The sequence below is a fragment of the Periplaneta americana genome, chromosome 8 (assembly GCF_040183065.1).
Source record: "Periplaneta americana isolate PAMFEO1 chromosome 8, P.americana_PAMFEO1_priV1, whole genome shotgun sequence".
Classification (NCBI taxonomy): Eukaryota; Metazoa; Arthropoda; class Insecta; order Blattodea; family Blattidae; genus Periplaneta; species Periplaneta americana.
In genome coordinates, this window is record NC_091124.1 from 860,001 (window position 1) to 876,129 (window position 16,129).

The following is a 16,129-nucleotide window of genomic DNA, read 5'->3' on the forward strand; positions in this document are numbered from 1 at the left end:
TATACAAAGGCAAACTTAATTTCCATTACATGCAAAACTTTGAAACTGGAGAGAAATTTAAATTCGTGTTAGAAAAGATTGTGGCCTTTCACCACTTTTATTTATTATATAAATGAACAGGATAATAAAATTACAGAAATTCATCTCGTAGAAGTATACAACTTAAAAGAAATATCCAATTAGATAGTATATTGTTTGATGATGACTCGACATCTTCCGAGTAGAGTTCCTCGATAATAATTGAATATAAGAGTTGAGACACAGGATCCAAACATGGCCTACCTTGTTGCATAATCCAGTAAGCACTTACAACGGCTTTGGTTCTAGTAAATACAAGTTAACAGGTTTTCCTTATTCTCCAGTGACAAACTAACTGTAATAATAGATTTTATGTATTATATATAATAAATTATATTATAAAATAATATAGTATATCACAAAATTATGTATCAAATTTGATTAATATCTTAATAGAATATACAGTATAAGTCTATGGTTTTACTTCCCACATGAGAATTGTTTTTTTAATTTTCATTGCTATAAAATTATTACATAATTTCAATTGTTGATGGGCTCAGAGACCATGCCATGTCTCATCTCTCATTTTAATGGAACGTTAGAATCTATATATTACGTATAATGAGGAATTTATTATTTCATTGACCCAATTTATTTTTGACTACATATATTTACTTCGATTTATTAATTGTATGTTAATGGAGGTCATGAATGGTTCCAGCCAATCAGAAGAATTATACTCATTGTCTCAACTTTTACATTCAATTATTATTGTAGAGGAATTTTACTTCAGAGGACGATCTGCAATGTTCAATTTTTAATTTTCAAATGACTGCAAATATATATAATATGGTTACAAAATACTGTTAAATTTAAAATTCTTGCCTTTTGTGGGAAAATATCGTGTACAGAGCAAAATATGTTTAAATAATAAATTCTTAAAAAGAGTTAACAGTTCCACATATATATGTTTCGAGCTATCATTTTTTAAGAAGTTGGTTTGTCAGATAAAATTATCAAGTACAACAGGACTATAAATTGGAATAATTAATAATGTATTGAAGCCATCTTTGGTGCAAAAGCATACTAGAATACGACTTTACAAAACGTTAGCAAGATCTGCGTTAAGTTACCTATGTGAAGCGTGGACAATGAAAGATTAACAGCTCGTGAGATGAAATTCCTGAAAAGAACAGAGGATATACAAAAATGGACTAAACAAACGAATGTCAAGTTCGCTGCTGATAGAAACGATACGATAAAAGAACTTAAATGGGAAACTCTGGAAAACATACGTAGGAAAACTAGAATAACATCATTGTATAGAGCACATCTAGGTCAGAAAGCATGGGTAGACATAACGGCTCGGTTAGAAAAGCCAACGTACTATGGTAGGAACGATCATGATTTTAAAATCAAATGTAGGAAACAGAAAACGGATGTAGGTAAATTCTCATTTTTAAATAGAACTATAAATGATTGGAATGATCTACCTGCAGCGGTCTTTGAGGGCTGTCCTTCCTTAAGGAGATTCAAGAATAATTTAAAAAGTTGTATATAAAGTGAAAATTAAAATTAAGGTGACATTCAACATTTAATTTTTTAAGGTGACATGTATTTATCTAGGCTGACGAGTTTACTTCCTTGGTTTGAATTGTAAATTATTTAAAAATAGCGTGTAAGAGGGTCTTAGACTAGAAATGTTTAGCTTAAATGTAGTTCTGTTTATAAGTATGCATAAGGGTGTAATTATTTGTCTTATTTGAACTGTTGTATCAGTGAAGCGAGGTGAGTCAGTGAAGTTATGGTTTTACAGTGCAGTGAACAGTTCCGATCAGTGATAATTTATAGCGTCAATGAAATGACCGGGTGCTTGCCCACTTACAGTGTAAATAAATACAAACATACAAATAAATTTCACAGCATAGGAATATAGCTATGTCGTAACTACATTTTAAAATAGTACTAAATAATTGAGAGATTTTTTTTAACGAAATGAAGAGAAAGTAGTTTTGTGAACGACGAGAAATTGCGGTTACATTGGAAAAGATGTAGTTTTGTCACACTCGGGAAGGAAAGGAGAATTCCTTGGAATTTCTTAAGAAAAATGTAGTCTGCTAGCGATAAATTGGCAACATGATCTTGAAGACAGCGAGAAAAGTTTATTTTGCAGAACCACGTAAGTTATGTCGCCTTGCAAACCAATAATCACTTGTACGTTTTTTTTTTTAATTTTATGTGTACATATCATTGTTAAATTACACCCAAACCTTTCATAATACTTTGCTTTAATTATTCTGATGACAATCTCAAGGTTTTGAACAAACTTCGAATCTTAAGCCACTGTTTGGCGCGAGAGTCTTGACTCTATTCTGCAATATTTTACTTATGGCTTAGTCGTCCCAGGGGCCAAAACAGAGTCATGTGGTCAAGTCTGACAGATTTTCGGCATTTGTCTCTGAGAAATTCCTCCGTCAATCTTGTTGAACAGCTGTGTGAGACAATAGCAATGATTGTATCTTGTTCACTTGTTACAATTATCTCTCTCGATAGTCACAATCTCATTACTTCTTGGAAGTATGATTTAAGTAAATCAGATGGCAACAGACAGCCTTGTTTTCTGCATTATTATCTTTATAGTTTTTAGTAATTTCTTATCAGATATTTAGTGTACCGTTTTAAAACAATTGCTCGTTCTCAAATGGTTTAACCCCAATCTCATCACTTCTCCAAAGTATAGTCTTGTTTTGTTGCTTCATTGATATATCTGCAATTTTCTGTAATTAATTGATGAACTAGTGGACTTACTCGTATTAAATATGTAAATATGTATTTTTTTAAATTTTTTTAACGACGCTCGCAACTGCAGAGGTTATATCAGCGTCGCCGGATGTGCCGGAATTTTGTCCCGCAGGAGTTCTTTTACATGCCAGTAAATCTACTGACATAAGCCTGTCGCATTTAAGCACACTTAAATGCCATCGACCTGGCCCGGGATCGAACCCGCAACCTTGGGCATAGAAGGCGTAAATATGTAAATATTACATATTTAACACGAGTAAGTCCACTAGTTCATCAATTAATTATGTTCAAGTGTTAAAAGTGGTGTAGCGCAAGATTCAAAAATGAATTTTCAGTAATTTCGTATCAGTTTACAGCTTTACAATAATTGCCCGTTCTCAAATGGTTTAACCCCAATATCATTACTTCTCCAAAGAATATCATTGTTTTGTTCCTTCATTAATATCTCTACAATTTTCAGTGATTTTGTATCAGACATTTTGTTTACAGTTGTATTAGACCCTATTGAAGCAATTGCGCACAATCTGATTATTTCTCGAAAGTACGATTTAAGTAAAACAGATGCCAATGGACAGCCTTGATTTGGTCCTTCAGTAATTCAAAAGTCCTTGGAAGGTATGGCATGAGAGGAATTACTGTAGGCTATACTAAAGAATTAGTCTGAGTTAATTGTAATAATTCACGATAGGAGAAGCAGTTAAGTTCTTGTTCCAGAGAATGCATCATTTACTATTAGTGAAATATTACCGTTAATAATGTAAAATGTCGTAGTATTAGATAATGCTAAAGGAATACTTTGTTTGCACTCCACTCGAGCGCCTCAGAAAGCAAAGGTGCGTTGTTGTTAAGTTCTCAAATTAAGTTATTACTCTGCAACGTTGACATATTGTGCCTATTATTAAAAAAAACAGGTTTAACAATGTTCACACATTTTTCCTGAGTCTATGATTACTCAGTACAAAAATTTCCTTTTATTCTTCTCCTCTACTATTGTCTGATCGCCCACATATTTTCTTACATCTGTATCACGTGTAGTGTATGTTAGCGGCGATGTTTCTGGATTGCTGAAACTTCCAACTTAAATTTCTAATTAACCGTGCACTTAATCACAAATAGGTTTTGCATTCATTTCAGAGTACCCTATCGTCCCTTTCAATATGCAAGATTATTTCACTGACACCTGTATGTTGGTTTTGTTTCTTTTGTGACGTGTTTACCTCAGAAAAAAAAATAAAATAGGTAACTCTACGATATTTTTTGTGGTTTAAATTCATTATGTTTTCCGCCTTGATTTGTAATTTTTAAGGGGTTAGTTACAGCTTACATTTTTTTTCTTTCAAAATTCAAAATGCTGGCAGTTCACTGTGCAGTGATGAAGTGTTTCCCTCATAACTCATAAACTTGTTAACTTTTTCATGTTCTCCTTTATTTTATTGCTGAAACTCATGTTTATAACATCATGATCTTTCAACTATATTCCTTAATAAATAATATTTCTTTTTTATTTTGTGTTAGAAGAAAATACTTATATTTGACCATTTTTAAAAATGTATTTATTTTTTATCAGACAATCTATCTAAAGTAGAGAAGAGATCTTGGAGATCTGGCCTGCATAAATATATACTAAAAATTTCATCACAGAATGTTGGATAGTTTTTGAGTTATGTGGGAAACGCTTCATCACTGCACAGTGAACTGAATTTTGAAAAAAAAAAAAAAAAAAAAAAAAAAAAAAAAAAAAAAAAATGTAAATAATTTTTTTAAACCGTAAAAATATTTTTTTCATATAGCAGAAGGACAGTGTTTTACATATACTAATTTTCATTATTGTACAAGATATAATAATTGAGAAAAAAAATGTTGAATATTTCCAAAATTTCACTGCTTTAAGCTGTACCTCACCCCTTAAGCTCTAAATAAAAATACATCATTAATAGTTGGGAGTAGCTCTGAAGCTATTTAACATATTTTATGCTCGACCATGCCGAAATGTAGTAATTATACACCTGGTAGCAGCCCTTTAATGGACCTCATTAAAGTACACCTATTCATTAAAGTTCAGGTGTTCCACCAATCAGAAAACACCATTGTAGCAATATGAAAGCGTAAGTATCGATTATTCTCGGATATGCAATCGAAAGACAACTAGCGAAACGTCACGGAGGCTGGAAATCCAATACTGTCGCAGAAGGTTATGTTCTGTTACTATAATAATTAGCGTTAATTGTAAATAATATTCAAATAAATTCAATTTGTCATCTCGTTTTTCAATGTCTAAATCAATTTCAAGGTTATATCAAGATTGATCTTTATTTTACTCTCTAGATTATATCAAGGTCAATGACATTTGTTTCTAGGAAAAAATCAATACTTTCGCGTCTGCGCACATCTCACAATTTACGAGACATTGCGCAAGGTCAGTTCCGCTCCCCAGTCAGATAACAATAACATGAATACTTATGAATAATATCAAGTTAGAAATATGGTCGAGCATAAAAAGTCGTATGAAACTTGCCTATAATGGTAATTAAGACGTTCGTATGAAAATTATGAAACTCGCTTGCGCTCGTTTCATAAACATACTCGCGTCTTAATTACTGCCATTATAGGCTCGTTGCATAATGTAATATTTCACGTAATAAAATGGTATACCGTTAATATGAAAGAAAATAATATATTTCCTTCCACTCTGTATACATATGACCGCTATTTCGAAAATATACACGCGGTTATGTACAAGAAAGACCAAAGACCAACCGATGTAATTCAAAGATGTTACCTATTAATGTCTGCATTATGTGTAATTTAAAATTGTTAAAAAGAAGTGATAATAAAATATATAATATAACGTCAATTGTTTATTGTTCTAGTGTTCCAAGATGTCGCTGAAATCAAACGACATGATGTTGGAAATGAACGATATCCCTCAATGGGTGACAGACGACCGATTTGACAACGAACACGAGAGAAACATCTTGCTCGCTGTCCATTTACAAGATTTTAACCACTTCCAGAAAATTCTACAGCTACACGAATTAAACTTGGACAGCACCGCTGTGAAGACTTGCATGGAGATATGCTGCCGTCGCCCAGGCTACGAGGTATTTATCGAAACTTTGTTGGGGGCTGGGTTCAACCCGAACGCCTTGATAGTTAAGCCTGGCATTACTGCACTCCATCTGGCTTCGATCAACGCCATCCCAACAGCTCTACAGGTCTTACTATCGTTTCAAAGAACCAATGTCAATCTCATAAGCGGCCATGGAAAGGCAGCTATCCATTACCTGGCAGAAAACGTATTAGAAAACGTCAATCACGGATCTGTCGAAAGTTGCACCAGAATCCTCCTTCAACACTCGTCTATAAACGTGAACTTGTGTTCCATCACAGACTGGACTCTAAATGGCAATGCCCTGCATTTAGCTGCAAGAAACGACAATCACATCGTCCTCAACGCATTGTTGCAAGATGGAAGAATCGATATAAATGCTGTGGACGCCTACGGATGGACAGCGCTCCACTACGCAGTGAGACATTGTAGAAATGACCTCCTAGATCTCTCTACAAGCTGCACACATCTGCTGTTAAACGATCCAAGAATTGATATCAACAAACGGACAAATCAACTGTCTTTCAGAGTGACGGCCCTGCACCTGGCGGCGGCTGTGGGAAACCTCACGGTTCTGGAAAATCTATTGAGTGATAAGAGAACGCACGTGAGGGCTTTGGACAGCAGACAAAGGAACGCTTTGCACTACGCGGCTGAGCAGAGTGGGCCACGTTCGGGTGTCGTCAAGAGAAACAAATCGGCTATATCAACTTTAGTGCATTTTGCGGATATAGACTTCAATTGTCCTGATTTTTACGAATGGATTGCGCTTCACCTAGCGGTAAATAGGGGAAACTTTGCGTATGTGATTGTTATGCTTCAAGAAGATGGCGGGACTGAGCTTTGCAGCGCTGAAGCGAGAACGTGGCGTAGCAGTGACCACAAAACTCCGGATGTAACAGACGAAGAAAGAATAAGAAAGTGTATAACTTTGTTAATGAGTCATCCTATGATAGATATCAACGAAGCCTCATTTATGGGCAATAAAGAAGGTGTGACACCTCTTCTCTTAGCAGCAAAATCTGGGAACTACATAGCTCTAGAAGAATTGATAAAGGATAAGAGTACAAATGTCAATATAATTGATCGAGAGAATAGGACGGTTCTACATTATGCAGTGGAGCAATACGGATCGGAAAGAGCACAACGTTGTATCTCTCTTCTTCTTGATGGCCCGGACAAAATCAGTAGTTCTATAGAAGTAGCTACAAGATTCAAGCACGACATAAACGCAAGGGATAACTCTGGAAACACTGCGCTGAACTTGGCGGCTCAGCGAAAAGCGCAGCAAACCGTCCTGACCTTGCTGAGACACGGAGCGTCCATAGCTCAGCGTGGCAGCCACGGCTCACCGGTTCCTCACATGTCACCAAACATCTTGCAGACATTCCTGGACGAGTGCATAGAATTCAATGAGAAGTCCCAGGAGGACCAACATTTCCATATAAAATTCTCTTACAAATTCCTTATGAGCAGTGACGCAGATTCCGAAGGGTATTTTCCAGAGAGCGACCCACTCTATAGCATTGCGATGTGTAGGAAGATGAAACATCTGCTGAAACATCCGGTCCTCAGCAGTTTCATTTACCTCAAGTGGCGAAGAGTGAGGAGTTATTTCTTCGCCAACATCATTTACCATTTGTTCTTTGTTGTGTTGTTAAATACATTCATTCTCAAGAGAGTCGATGAGCAGAACAATCCTTCAAGAGGATTCAAGTCTAACAGCTCAAATGTTACACATGTAAGAGATCAGACTGGACAAAACCAGAGTCATACTGAGACCGCAGGATTCTTGGAAGATGATCCAGAAATGTTGTGGATTATCCTAAGACTACTTCTGGTTGGGATGTTGTTCAAAGAAGTATTTCAACTCTTGATATCCCCTTCCAGATACATACGAAATATCGACAACTACATCGAACTGGCAGTAATAGTTGGAACTTACGTAAATCTGTATAGTTACGAAATTATCAGCAAGAAAGCAATGCCCCATATATCCACTATCACAATTCTGTTGTCATGGATGCAAGTTGTGCTCCTAACAGGACGTCTTCCTGTTTTATCATCACAACTGGAGATGTTGAAGAAGGTTACTTGGACATTCGTAAGGTTCTTCGCGTGGTATTCCTTCATCATCATAGCGTTTGCAATGTGTTTCTATAACGTTTTCTCGAACAGAAATTTTTCACAACTCCGCAGGAACTTGACTTTAGTAGATTACTTCCAAAATCCAGGGATGTCGATATTCAAAACTATCATAATGATGGCTGGCGAGTTTGAAGCATCAACTCTGTTCTTCTCCACGGCGCCAGTGACTAGCGAGCTTGTTTTCGCGGTGTTCGTGTTTTTAGTGGCCATCGTGATGCTGAATCTTCTTAGCGGCCTAGCGGTCAGTGATACCCAGCATATCAGACAGCAAGCGAAGGTGCTGAGCCTCGTGTCCAGAGTTAAACTCATCTACTACATAGAGAGTATGATGCTGGGAGACCCGCTGTCCTCCTGCTGGGGAGCCAAATCTCTCTTCAGATTCTTCAGACACAAACTTCCCTGTTTCAGACGACTTCATGAAAGCATCCTGCTGTTCCCACATGTTTTACAGAACAACATCTGGGTCGTGCCTAACGAAGAAAACCGTGTCGTGTTCTCTGAACCTCTAATCATAGCGGACGAAAGCATCCAGTTTTCGTACAGTTTTGAACGGTCTTGGTTCAGATACTTATGCTTAGATTCAGAAATAGTCAAGTTCGCCATAGATATAATAAATGCAAAAGGAAGTATGGAGAGCGACAATGAAAACAAATTGCATAGAACAAGAAGAGAGGCAGATAATACAATCACACACGTAACGAGACAGATGACTATCATAGATAAAAAGCAAGTAACGTTACGACATAAAATAGACCACGTTTTGATGCTAGAAGAGAAATTAGAAAAAAAGATGGAAGAAATGGAGTCGACAATGCGTGAGCGTATTCAGAACATTGAAAAGTCTTTACAAGAAAACAAAACACTGTTGAGCACAATTTTGCGAAGTCTCCAGAAACAACATGGCGCCAGTCCGGGTTATCAGGAAACATAAATGTGTTAAATATACTTTATATTCATATATTATGAGGACTTCGTTATCTTCGTTGAATAATAAATGACTATAGTTATCTATTATTGGAGAAAAATTCGATTCCTGGAGCCGGAAAGAATTTTCCTTCAATAATAGTTATACAGTAAATGTGTTAAGTTTCGACCCTGACCACATAAACATAATGTTTCAGAATTACTTTGACAAAAGGGATATGTATTATATGTCTTCCTCGTGTTAAATTTTACTGTACCTGGTTAACATGTTTCGGCCTGCTATTGGCCTTCTTCAGAACTCTACATGTTAACCAGGTACGGTAAAATTTAACACGAGAAAGATATATAATACGTACATATTCCGAAGTGATATAGTGTAATAGTTGTGTAATCAAGACGTACTTGGCAAACCTTGGGGCATGTTCCCCACACCAAACGTACATCCGAAAATCCTTAGTTTTTTTTCAGTTATTAATTAAAGAACATAATGAAACATCTGTTAGATATTGTCAGCTTGGCAGCAAGTGTTGCAACTTGAATCAATTCAGAAACTCATAACAATGAAAGTGGAAGCAAGAGGAGAATATTTTGAACATTTGTTATGAGTTTTTGAATTGATTAAAGTTGCAACACTTACTACCAAGCTGACAATATCTAACAGATATTTCACTATGTTCTTTCATTAATAACTAAAAAATTAAGGATTTTCGGACATAAGTTTATATGAATTTTTTTTTTCTTCTTTTGGTGTGAGTAACATGCCCCCAAGGTTTGTCAAAGTATTTCTGAAACACTCTGTATAATATGAGATTGGCCATTCCCATGTTATGGAATGGCAACATATTATAAAACAGAACCACTAGGATCTCCGTTGTCTAAAATCAATTTTTTGGTAACGACTGCTAGATGGAAGTACTGCTGCAAGCTATTACCATAGTCTAGTATATACAGTCACGAAGCTCAATACGTAGTAAATATGCATCCATAGATAGTTGCTAACCACTAGGATCGCTAATATCGCCTCATTACAGACAATGCGAAATAGTACCTGCACAGTCTATTGTTCCTAGCACCCTCATAACTCAAGCTTCGTGACTGTATATACTAGACCAGAGGTCTCCAAAAAGCGTATCGTCATTCGTGCTCTCGATGCTGCCCGCCGAACACAGTGTGCTGTAAGGCTAGAGAAGGGGAAGAGACTCGTACCTCAACAGATGGGAGTGATCAGTGGGGGATCGCGGCAACGTTCTGCTTATGTTTACAAATAATATCAAAGGAATAAGAAATATACGTTTGTATATTATTTTGACATACCATGAAGCTGGAGCCCCTTCTGCTGCTATTGACACAAGTCATTGCAAATTCAACCTCTTCTGCTCTTTGGTCACTTTCAGTGCCTGGAAAAAATCTTCTCCAGTTGTATTTTGTAATTACATCTAGAAGACATTCAGACACAGCAAAATGTTCAATAACTCCTCGGATGAAAATGGCTAGGTGAGCTTTGTCATTTCTATCTGTGCTTTGTCCAATGCAAGTGAGTAAGCTACAAACTGGTTAATTGTGGTTTCGACTTCAGATTTAATTACATTTGCAATCTTGAAATTCCTTCTCTGAACTGTAATTGGAAAGAATTTAATTTTCTTAAACGTTGACTTTGTTCTGGACACAGTATTTTAGTAGCGTCCTGTATACACGATTTTACAAATGATGCTTCTGTAAAGGGCTTCATTGATTTTCTAATATTTCAAGCTAGAACATAGCTAGCAAGAAGCTTTTTTTTGTTTAAGACTGAGAACACGTGTATGATTTGTGTTTGTATTTTCTTGTTTTATATTTATAAAAATATTTATAGGGCTAAGCATTTCACCTCAAATTAAACGAAAAACTATAAGTATGTCATGCGGAACTGAGTGCAAACATATTGTAATACACTGATTATTATGTATAACCAACAGTTACACAGATAGCCCCAAAATAAATTATTTTCGCATGTCCGACATGCCTGTAATTGTATGATATTCTTTGTGAAGAGTCGAGTATTGTCGTCGCTTGTTGAATTTTAACACACGCTTAAGAATTTTCGAACAAATTAAGCATTTCACATTCTCTCCACTAACATAAAATATTTCTCTTCCCTTTCATCCTTGAATGTAATACGTCCATGATTAGAAGACATCGTGAAACAGTGGAACACGCCGACCAACACAGTGATAATGGCAGTCCGCCACTGCTCTTCATTTGCGCATAAACATTGAGTACAGTACAGGTGGGGATGGGTGAGGCGGAGCGGCTCATTACGTACTGGCTTCGGTTCGCGAGTACGCTTTTGGAGACGTCTGTACTAGTCTGTGCTATTACTCCATGCAATCAGGATTATAACGTGTTTGCAGTCGGTAGGTGACAGCATAGTGAAATTGATCAAAGTTGTCTTGGAAGTGTAATTGATCTGTTATATGTGATCAGGAGTTTCGAGCACGTAACGTTCAAGAAAATCTCGCAGCTGACGACTCCCCAAAGGGATGTGAATTATATTTCAGTAGCGGCTCTTGGAGAGTCATGTAGGGAAGTAGTTATGCAAAGTCAAAATTCCAAAGAAACACACTGGATCTTTAGAATAACAAATAATGAAAGAAATTGTTCTGTATCATTGAAAATGAAAACAACTGAATAAAAGGTCTGAAAAAAAAACTTGAATAAAAATAAAAAGAGATTAAAATGTCCAACAGCCGCCACTGACAGAATTCATAAACTTCTTGTGAAAATGTTGACAAGGAGAACGCGAAGTTCATTTTTCTCGAGTAATTTTAGATAACCTTTTCATCATTACTACTTGATCATCATTTCATTGTTTCATCGATTTTAAATACCTCCTTCAACTGTAAACAATTCTTAAATAAAGAAGTTTGTACCACTACAAAAAGCTCTTTTATTATTGGTTAACATTTCAAATCATATTTTCTTTCTTGTACTTTCATATATGGAGTCATATCACATAGTTTCCTGATGAATTTAATATGCCATCGGATTTGCAATTTCATCATTATTACTATTATTATTATTATTATTATTATTATTATTATTATTATTATTATTATTATTATTGTTGTTGTTGTTGTTGTTGTTTATATGGTAAGTAACTATATAACGTTATTGGTTTATATCCTATGTGAGCTAGATGCGCCATGCTTTATTAATAATAATCACTAAACCCCATTTCAATTTGGTTGATAGGCCTTTCCTCTACTCACACTCTATACCACGAGGACTTATAATATAGGCCTCTTGCTCTATACCATCAGTGGAGGGGAAGATGCTACTGTCCGCCTCACAAACGTTCAACTAATGATTGACTTTCAACATAGTGACAAATTTTATTATTGAAAATGTTTACCGGTAATCTATATTTCGATAGTCTATACTAAGGGTTTATATTTCATTTTATCGCTGTTTATATCAACTGGCACATTAAAAAGCTACCGACAGCAGAAGATAAATGTTTTCTCCACCGCTAGTTGCTACTCTACAACATACACAATGAAACAATCTGCACTGTATCGCTCCCCCTGACTTCATAATACAAACTAACATTCCTTAATTTAATTAATTATTGGTTGAAAATATTATAAGAACGACACTAAAATATACTCAAACATGTAATTGTCAAACATCTGTGCCACTGTATTTTATATTCACTCATGTAATTTTTTAAATATTTTATTTTCTTGTATGCACAGCTTGGGGGGTGCAGGTATAAGAGGTAACAGCTACCGTTCTGTCACTGACGGACTCAGGGCAAGTAGAAGGGGAAAGAAATGCCTTCGCATCCTCTCAACTTGTATGAAATGTCGTTTATGCCATATGTGTTTTTCCTAGAGATGAGACATGACATTAGCGCTGCGACCGGGGGGAAAAAAAAACAACTGAACATTATACAGCGTGAGAGCCCTGTTGCCAAAGTTACAGTTCCCACATGAAGAGTGCTCAGTAGCTTCTCTTAGCACAATTTGTTGTGCACACAATGTCAGCTATTAATATATTTCGTGTTTCACTCTGTCGATTTTTGTAGTTTTGTTATATCTTCGCGTCAATCGCCAATGAATGTTTTAACGTCAGCTGACAAAGACGTTTTGTAGTAGCTCACATCAGCTGATCGCGTGGTCGCTCAAATTGGCAACGTAGCGCTGTAGTTTGAAGTAATGCCGCTTAAAGGCTCATTCACAATGAAAATTAAATATAACGTAAGCGTTAACTTAAGAATGTAAACGTTACGGTAAAATCAAGAAGTCATACCATCATTCAAGATGAGGACAAACATAACAGCAAACATAATTGGTAACCATGGAAACATAACAACGACGCCATTTCCTCATATTCTGTCGTATACTTCAGCGCTCTACGATTGTGTTCTGTTCGCAAATCACGTAAGCACAAGCATGAAAGTTTGGAGTTTGCAAACTTTCATGTTAACGGCCCATTCACAATGAAAATTAAACATAACCGTAACATAAACACAGAAGTTTGCGCCCAGGCTAACAAATGAGATCATTCACAATGATTCACATAAGCATTGACATAAACATTACCGAAAGACGTTACATGAAAGTCTGCAAACTGCAAACTGTCATGCTTATGCTTACATGATTTGCAAACAGAACACAATCGTGGAGCGCTGAAGTATACGACAGAATATGAGAAAATGGCGTCGTTGTTTCCATGGTTACCAAGTATGTTTGCGGTTATGTTTATGTTCCCATCGTAAATGATGGCATGACTTCTTGATTTTGCCGTAACGTTTATATTCTTAAGTTAACGCTTACGTTATGTCTAATTTTAATTGTGAATGAGCCTTAACGTCTTACGGTAATGTTTATGTCAGTGTTTATGTGAATCATTGTGAATGATCCCATTTGGTAGCCTGGCCGCAAACTTCTGTGTTTATGTTACGGTTATGTTTAATTTTCATTGTGAATGGGCCTTAACTGTCATGTCTCATTTTTCGAAAAAAAAAAAAAGTATAATTTAATAATATTTAAAATGTACAATACATATTAAATTTATACAATGATACTTAATCTCTTAGATATTTTTTATCAAGCTCAGTTGCCATAAATGGCTTAATCCATATTTATGTACAGAAGCGTTCATCTTTATTTATTCATTAAAGACATCAGCTCAAAGAATTTGAGTAACCACAAGGGTCCTGAATACAATAAACTTGTACAATATGTGATTTGAAACATTAAAGAAAAAAGAAAGTTAATTGTTGAAGGTAAATATATAAGTGTATTAATTGAAATAGAAATGATGAGTCTATTCCTAGTCGAAGTCGATATCGACTTGAATTATCCTCTAAGGAGGATTTCGCTTCAAAAAAAAAATCACCGATATACTAAAGGCATTATAAACCCTACTATTGTTGTATAATTCAACTTGTTTGTCTAGGCTTTGAACAAACTATCTATTGAGAATAAATTTTATAAAGTATCACGTCTTTTACATATACATGTGAAACGGCGCGTGGACACATCGTAGGAATGTGGGAAGCAGGTCTTCCTATAAATCAGCAAATGTGAGGACTATAACTTACATCTATATATCGATTGTAACAATGAAAACATTTATGGATGCCGGTAATAAAAAAGACCGTGGTACAGCATGTAAAGTGCAGGAACTCTACTATTTTAGTGTATTATCGTTATTAAAGTTGTGAAATAAAAATGTATGAATAATATATAATCAACTACCATAAAATAATTAAGTGGAAATGACATATGTCTATTTAAATGTTAAATGTTATGTTTTATTTAACGACGCTCGCAACTGCAGAGGTTATGTGAGCGTCGCCGAATGTGCCGGAATTTTGTCCCGCAGGAGTTCTTTTACATGCCAGTAAATCTACTGCCATGAGCCTGTCGCATTTAAGCACACTTAAATGCCATCGTCTTGACCCGGGATCGAACCCGCAACCTTGGGCATAGAAGGCCAGCGGTACACCAACTTGCCAACCAGGTCGACATCAGTCTATTTAGATTTATAATTTATCTCAGGAGAAGACCTCTGTACATTTTCTGAAGTCGTCGGAATACTAGTTAACACTTCTCTACAATATGTAAAGAGAAATGAAACTGTTGAGTGAAATAAAAGACTGGATAGGTCGTTAAGAATTAAAGGCTAGTGTACAACCTAACCTAGTCTAAAGCATTAGCCTACTATGCTTGCTGGAAGATTCAATTGCATCCCTTCATATGACTATGAATGTAACTACCTATTGCGTTAATTACATAAAGGTGATGTACGTTAGTATTTCATTATGGAAAAATAAATTTGGTACCGGTACGTTATCAGCTCCTGACAGCATAAAGGTCTCACAGGAGGAAGGAAGTTTATAATGTAAGTCTTCAAATTGAATTACTGTAGATATTTCAATTAAAGATTGACAGACGTGCGAATATAATTGTCTCGATTCATCGAAATCACAAAGCAAATTCTGTTTGTAACACAATTTCATAAACTGTTTTTTCTAACCTGTACAGATTATATTCGTTTGTAGAGGATGGCTTCAGGCAGTCTTCTTTCTTGCCTACGCACTTCACAATTGATTTTAACATATTTGACTATATAATGAAAACTTATGCACGATTAGAAGACCTATCTTCATAAAATTATTTGAATATTAACCATTTTGTATTGTGTTGACTGCGTACGTAACTATACGTCTGCGGAAAAAACAGCAAACAAAAGAACTTGCACGAGCGATACTTATATAAAACGATAACTGCGCCGGGTCAATTCTGCGCATCACCATGGCCTTCGAAATGTATCACACAAGACCAGGAAAGATAAACTGCAGTATACTAAAGTTTCACTGGTTTAACCATTGATCACGACATTGCTAATTGACTAATTCATGCCAGTGATTATTTTTGTATGCGAAATACGTACAAACTAGTAGTCATTAAATCTTTGAATGAAAACATCTACAAAATTTTTTCTCGTGTGTACCATATTTACTATAAAAAATATACCACCATATCGTAAAGTGACAAATACCTACGTAATTTTAGAATTAAAATACATACTTTGGCTGCATTGAAATAAGACAATTGAAGACGCGTGCAGCAAAATAAC

The 16,129-nt window shown here is 35.6% G+C and overlaps 1 protein-coding gene and 1 long non-coding RNA gene across 2 annotated transcripts in view; one reads left to right on the forward strand and one right to left on the reverse strand.

The window, feature by feature from the left end:
• LOC138704402 (transient receptor potential channel pyrexia-like) overlaps positions 1 to 11,934 on the forward strand; it is a 15,324-nt gene extending 3,390 nt beyond the window's left edge. Inside the window, exon 2 of the mRNA XM_069832243.1 lies at positions 5,691 to 11,934. Within this exon, the coding sequence (XP_069688344.1) occupies positions 5,700 to 9,008 (3,309 nt within the window). The 5' untranslated portion in view covers positions 5,691 to 5,699 and the 3' untranslated portion in view covers positions 9,009 to 11,934. The remainder of the gene's footprint in view (positions 1 to 5,690) is intronic.
• Positions 1 to 15,736, reverse strand: part of LOC138704410 (uncharacterized) — a 34,908-nt gene extending 19,172 nt beyond the window's left edge. Inside the window, exon 1 of the long non-coding RNA XR_011333342.1 lies at positions 15,527 to 15,736. This is a non-coding gene — a long non-coding RNA (uncharacterized lncRNA). The remainder of the gene's footprint in view (positions 1 to 15,526) is intronic.
• Between the last annotated feature and the right edge of the window lie 393 nt (positions 15,737 to 16,129).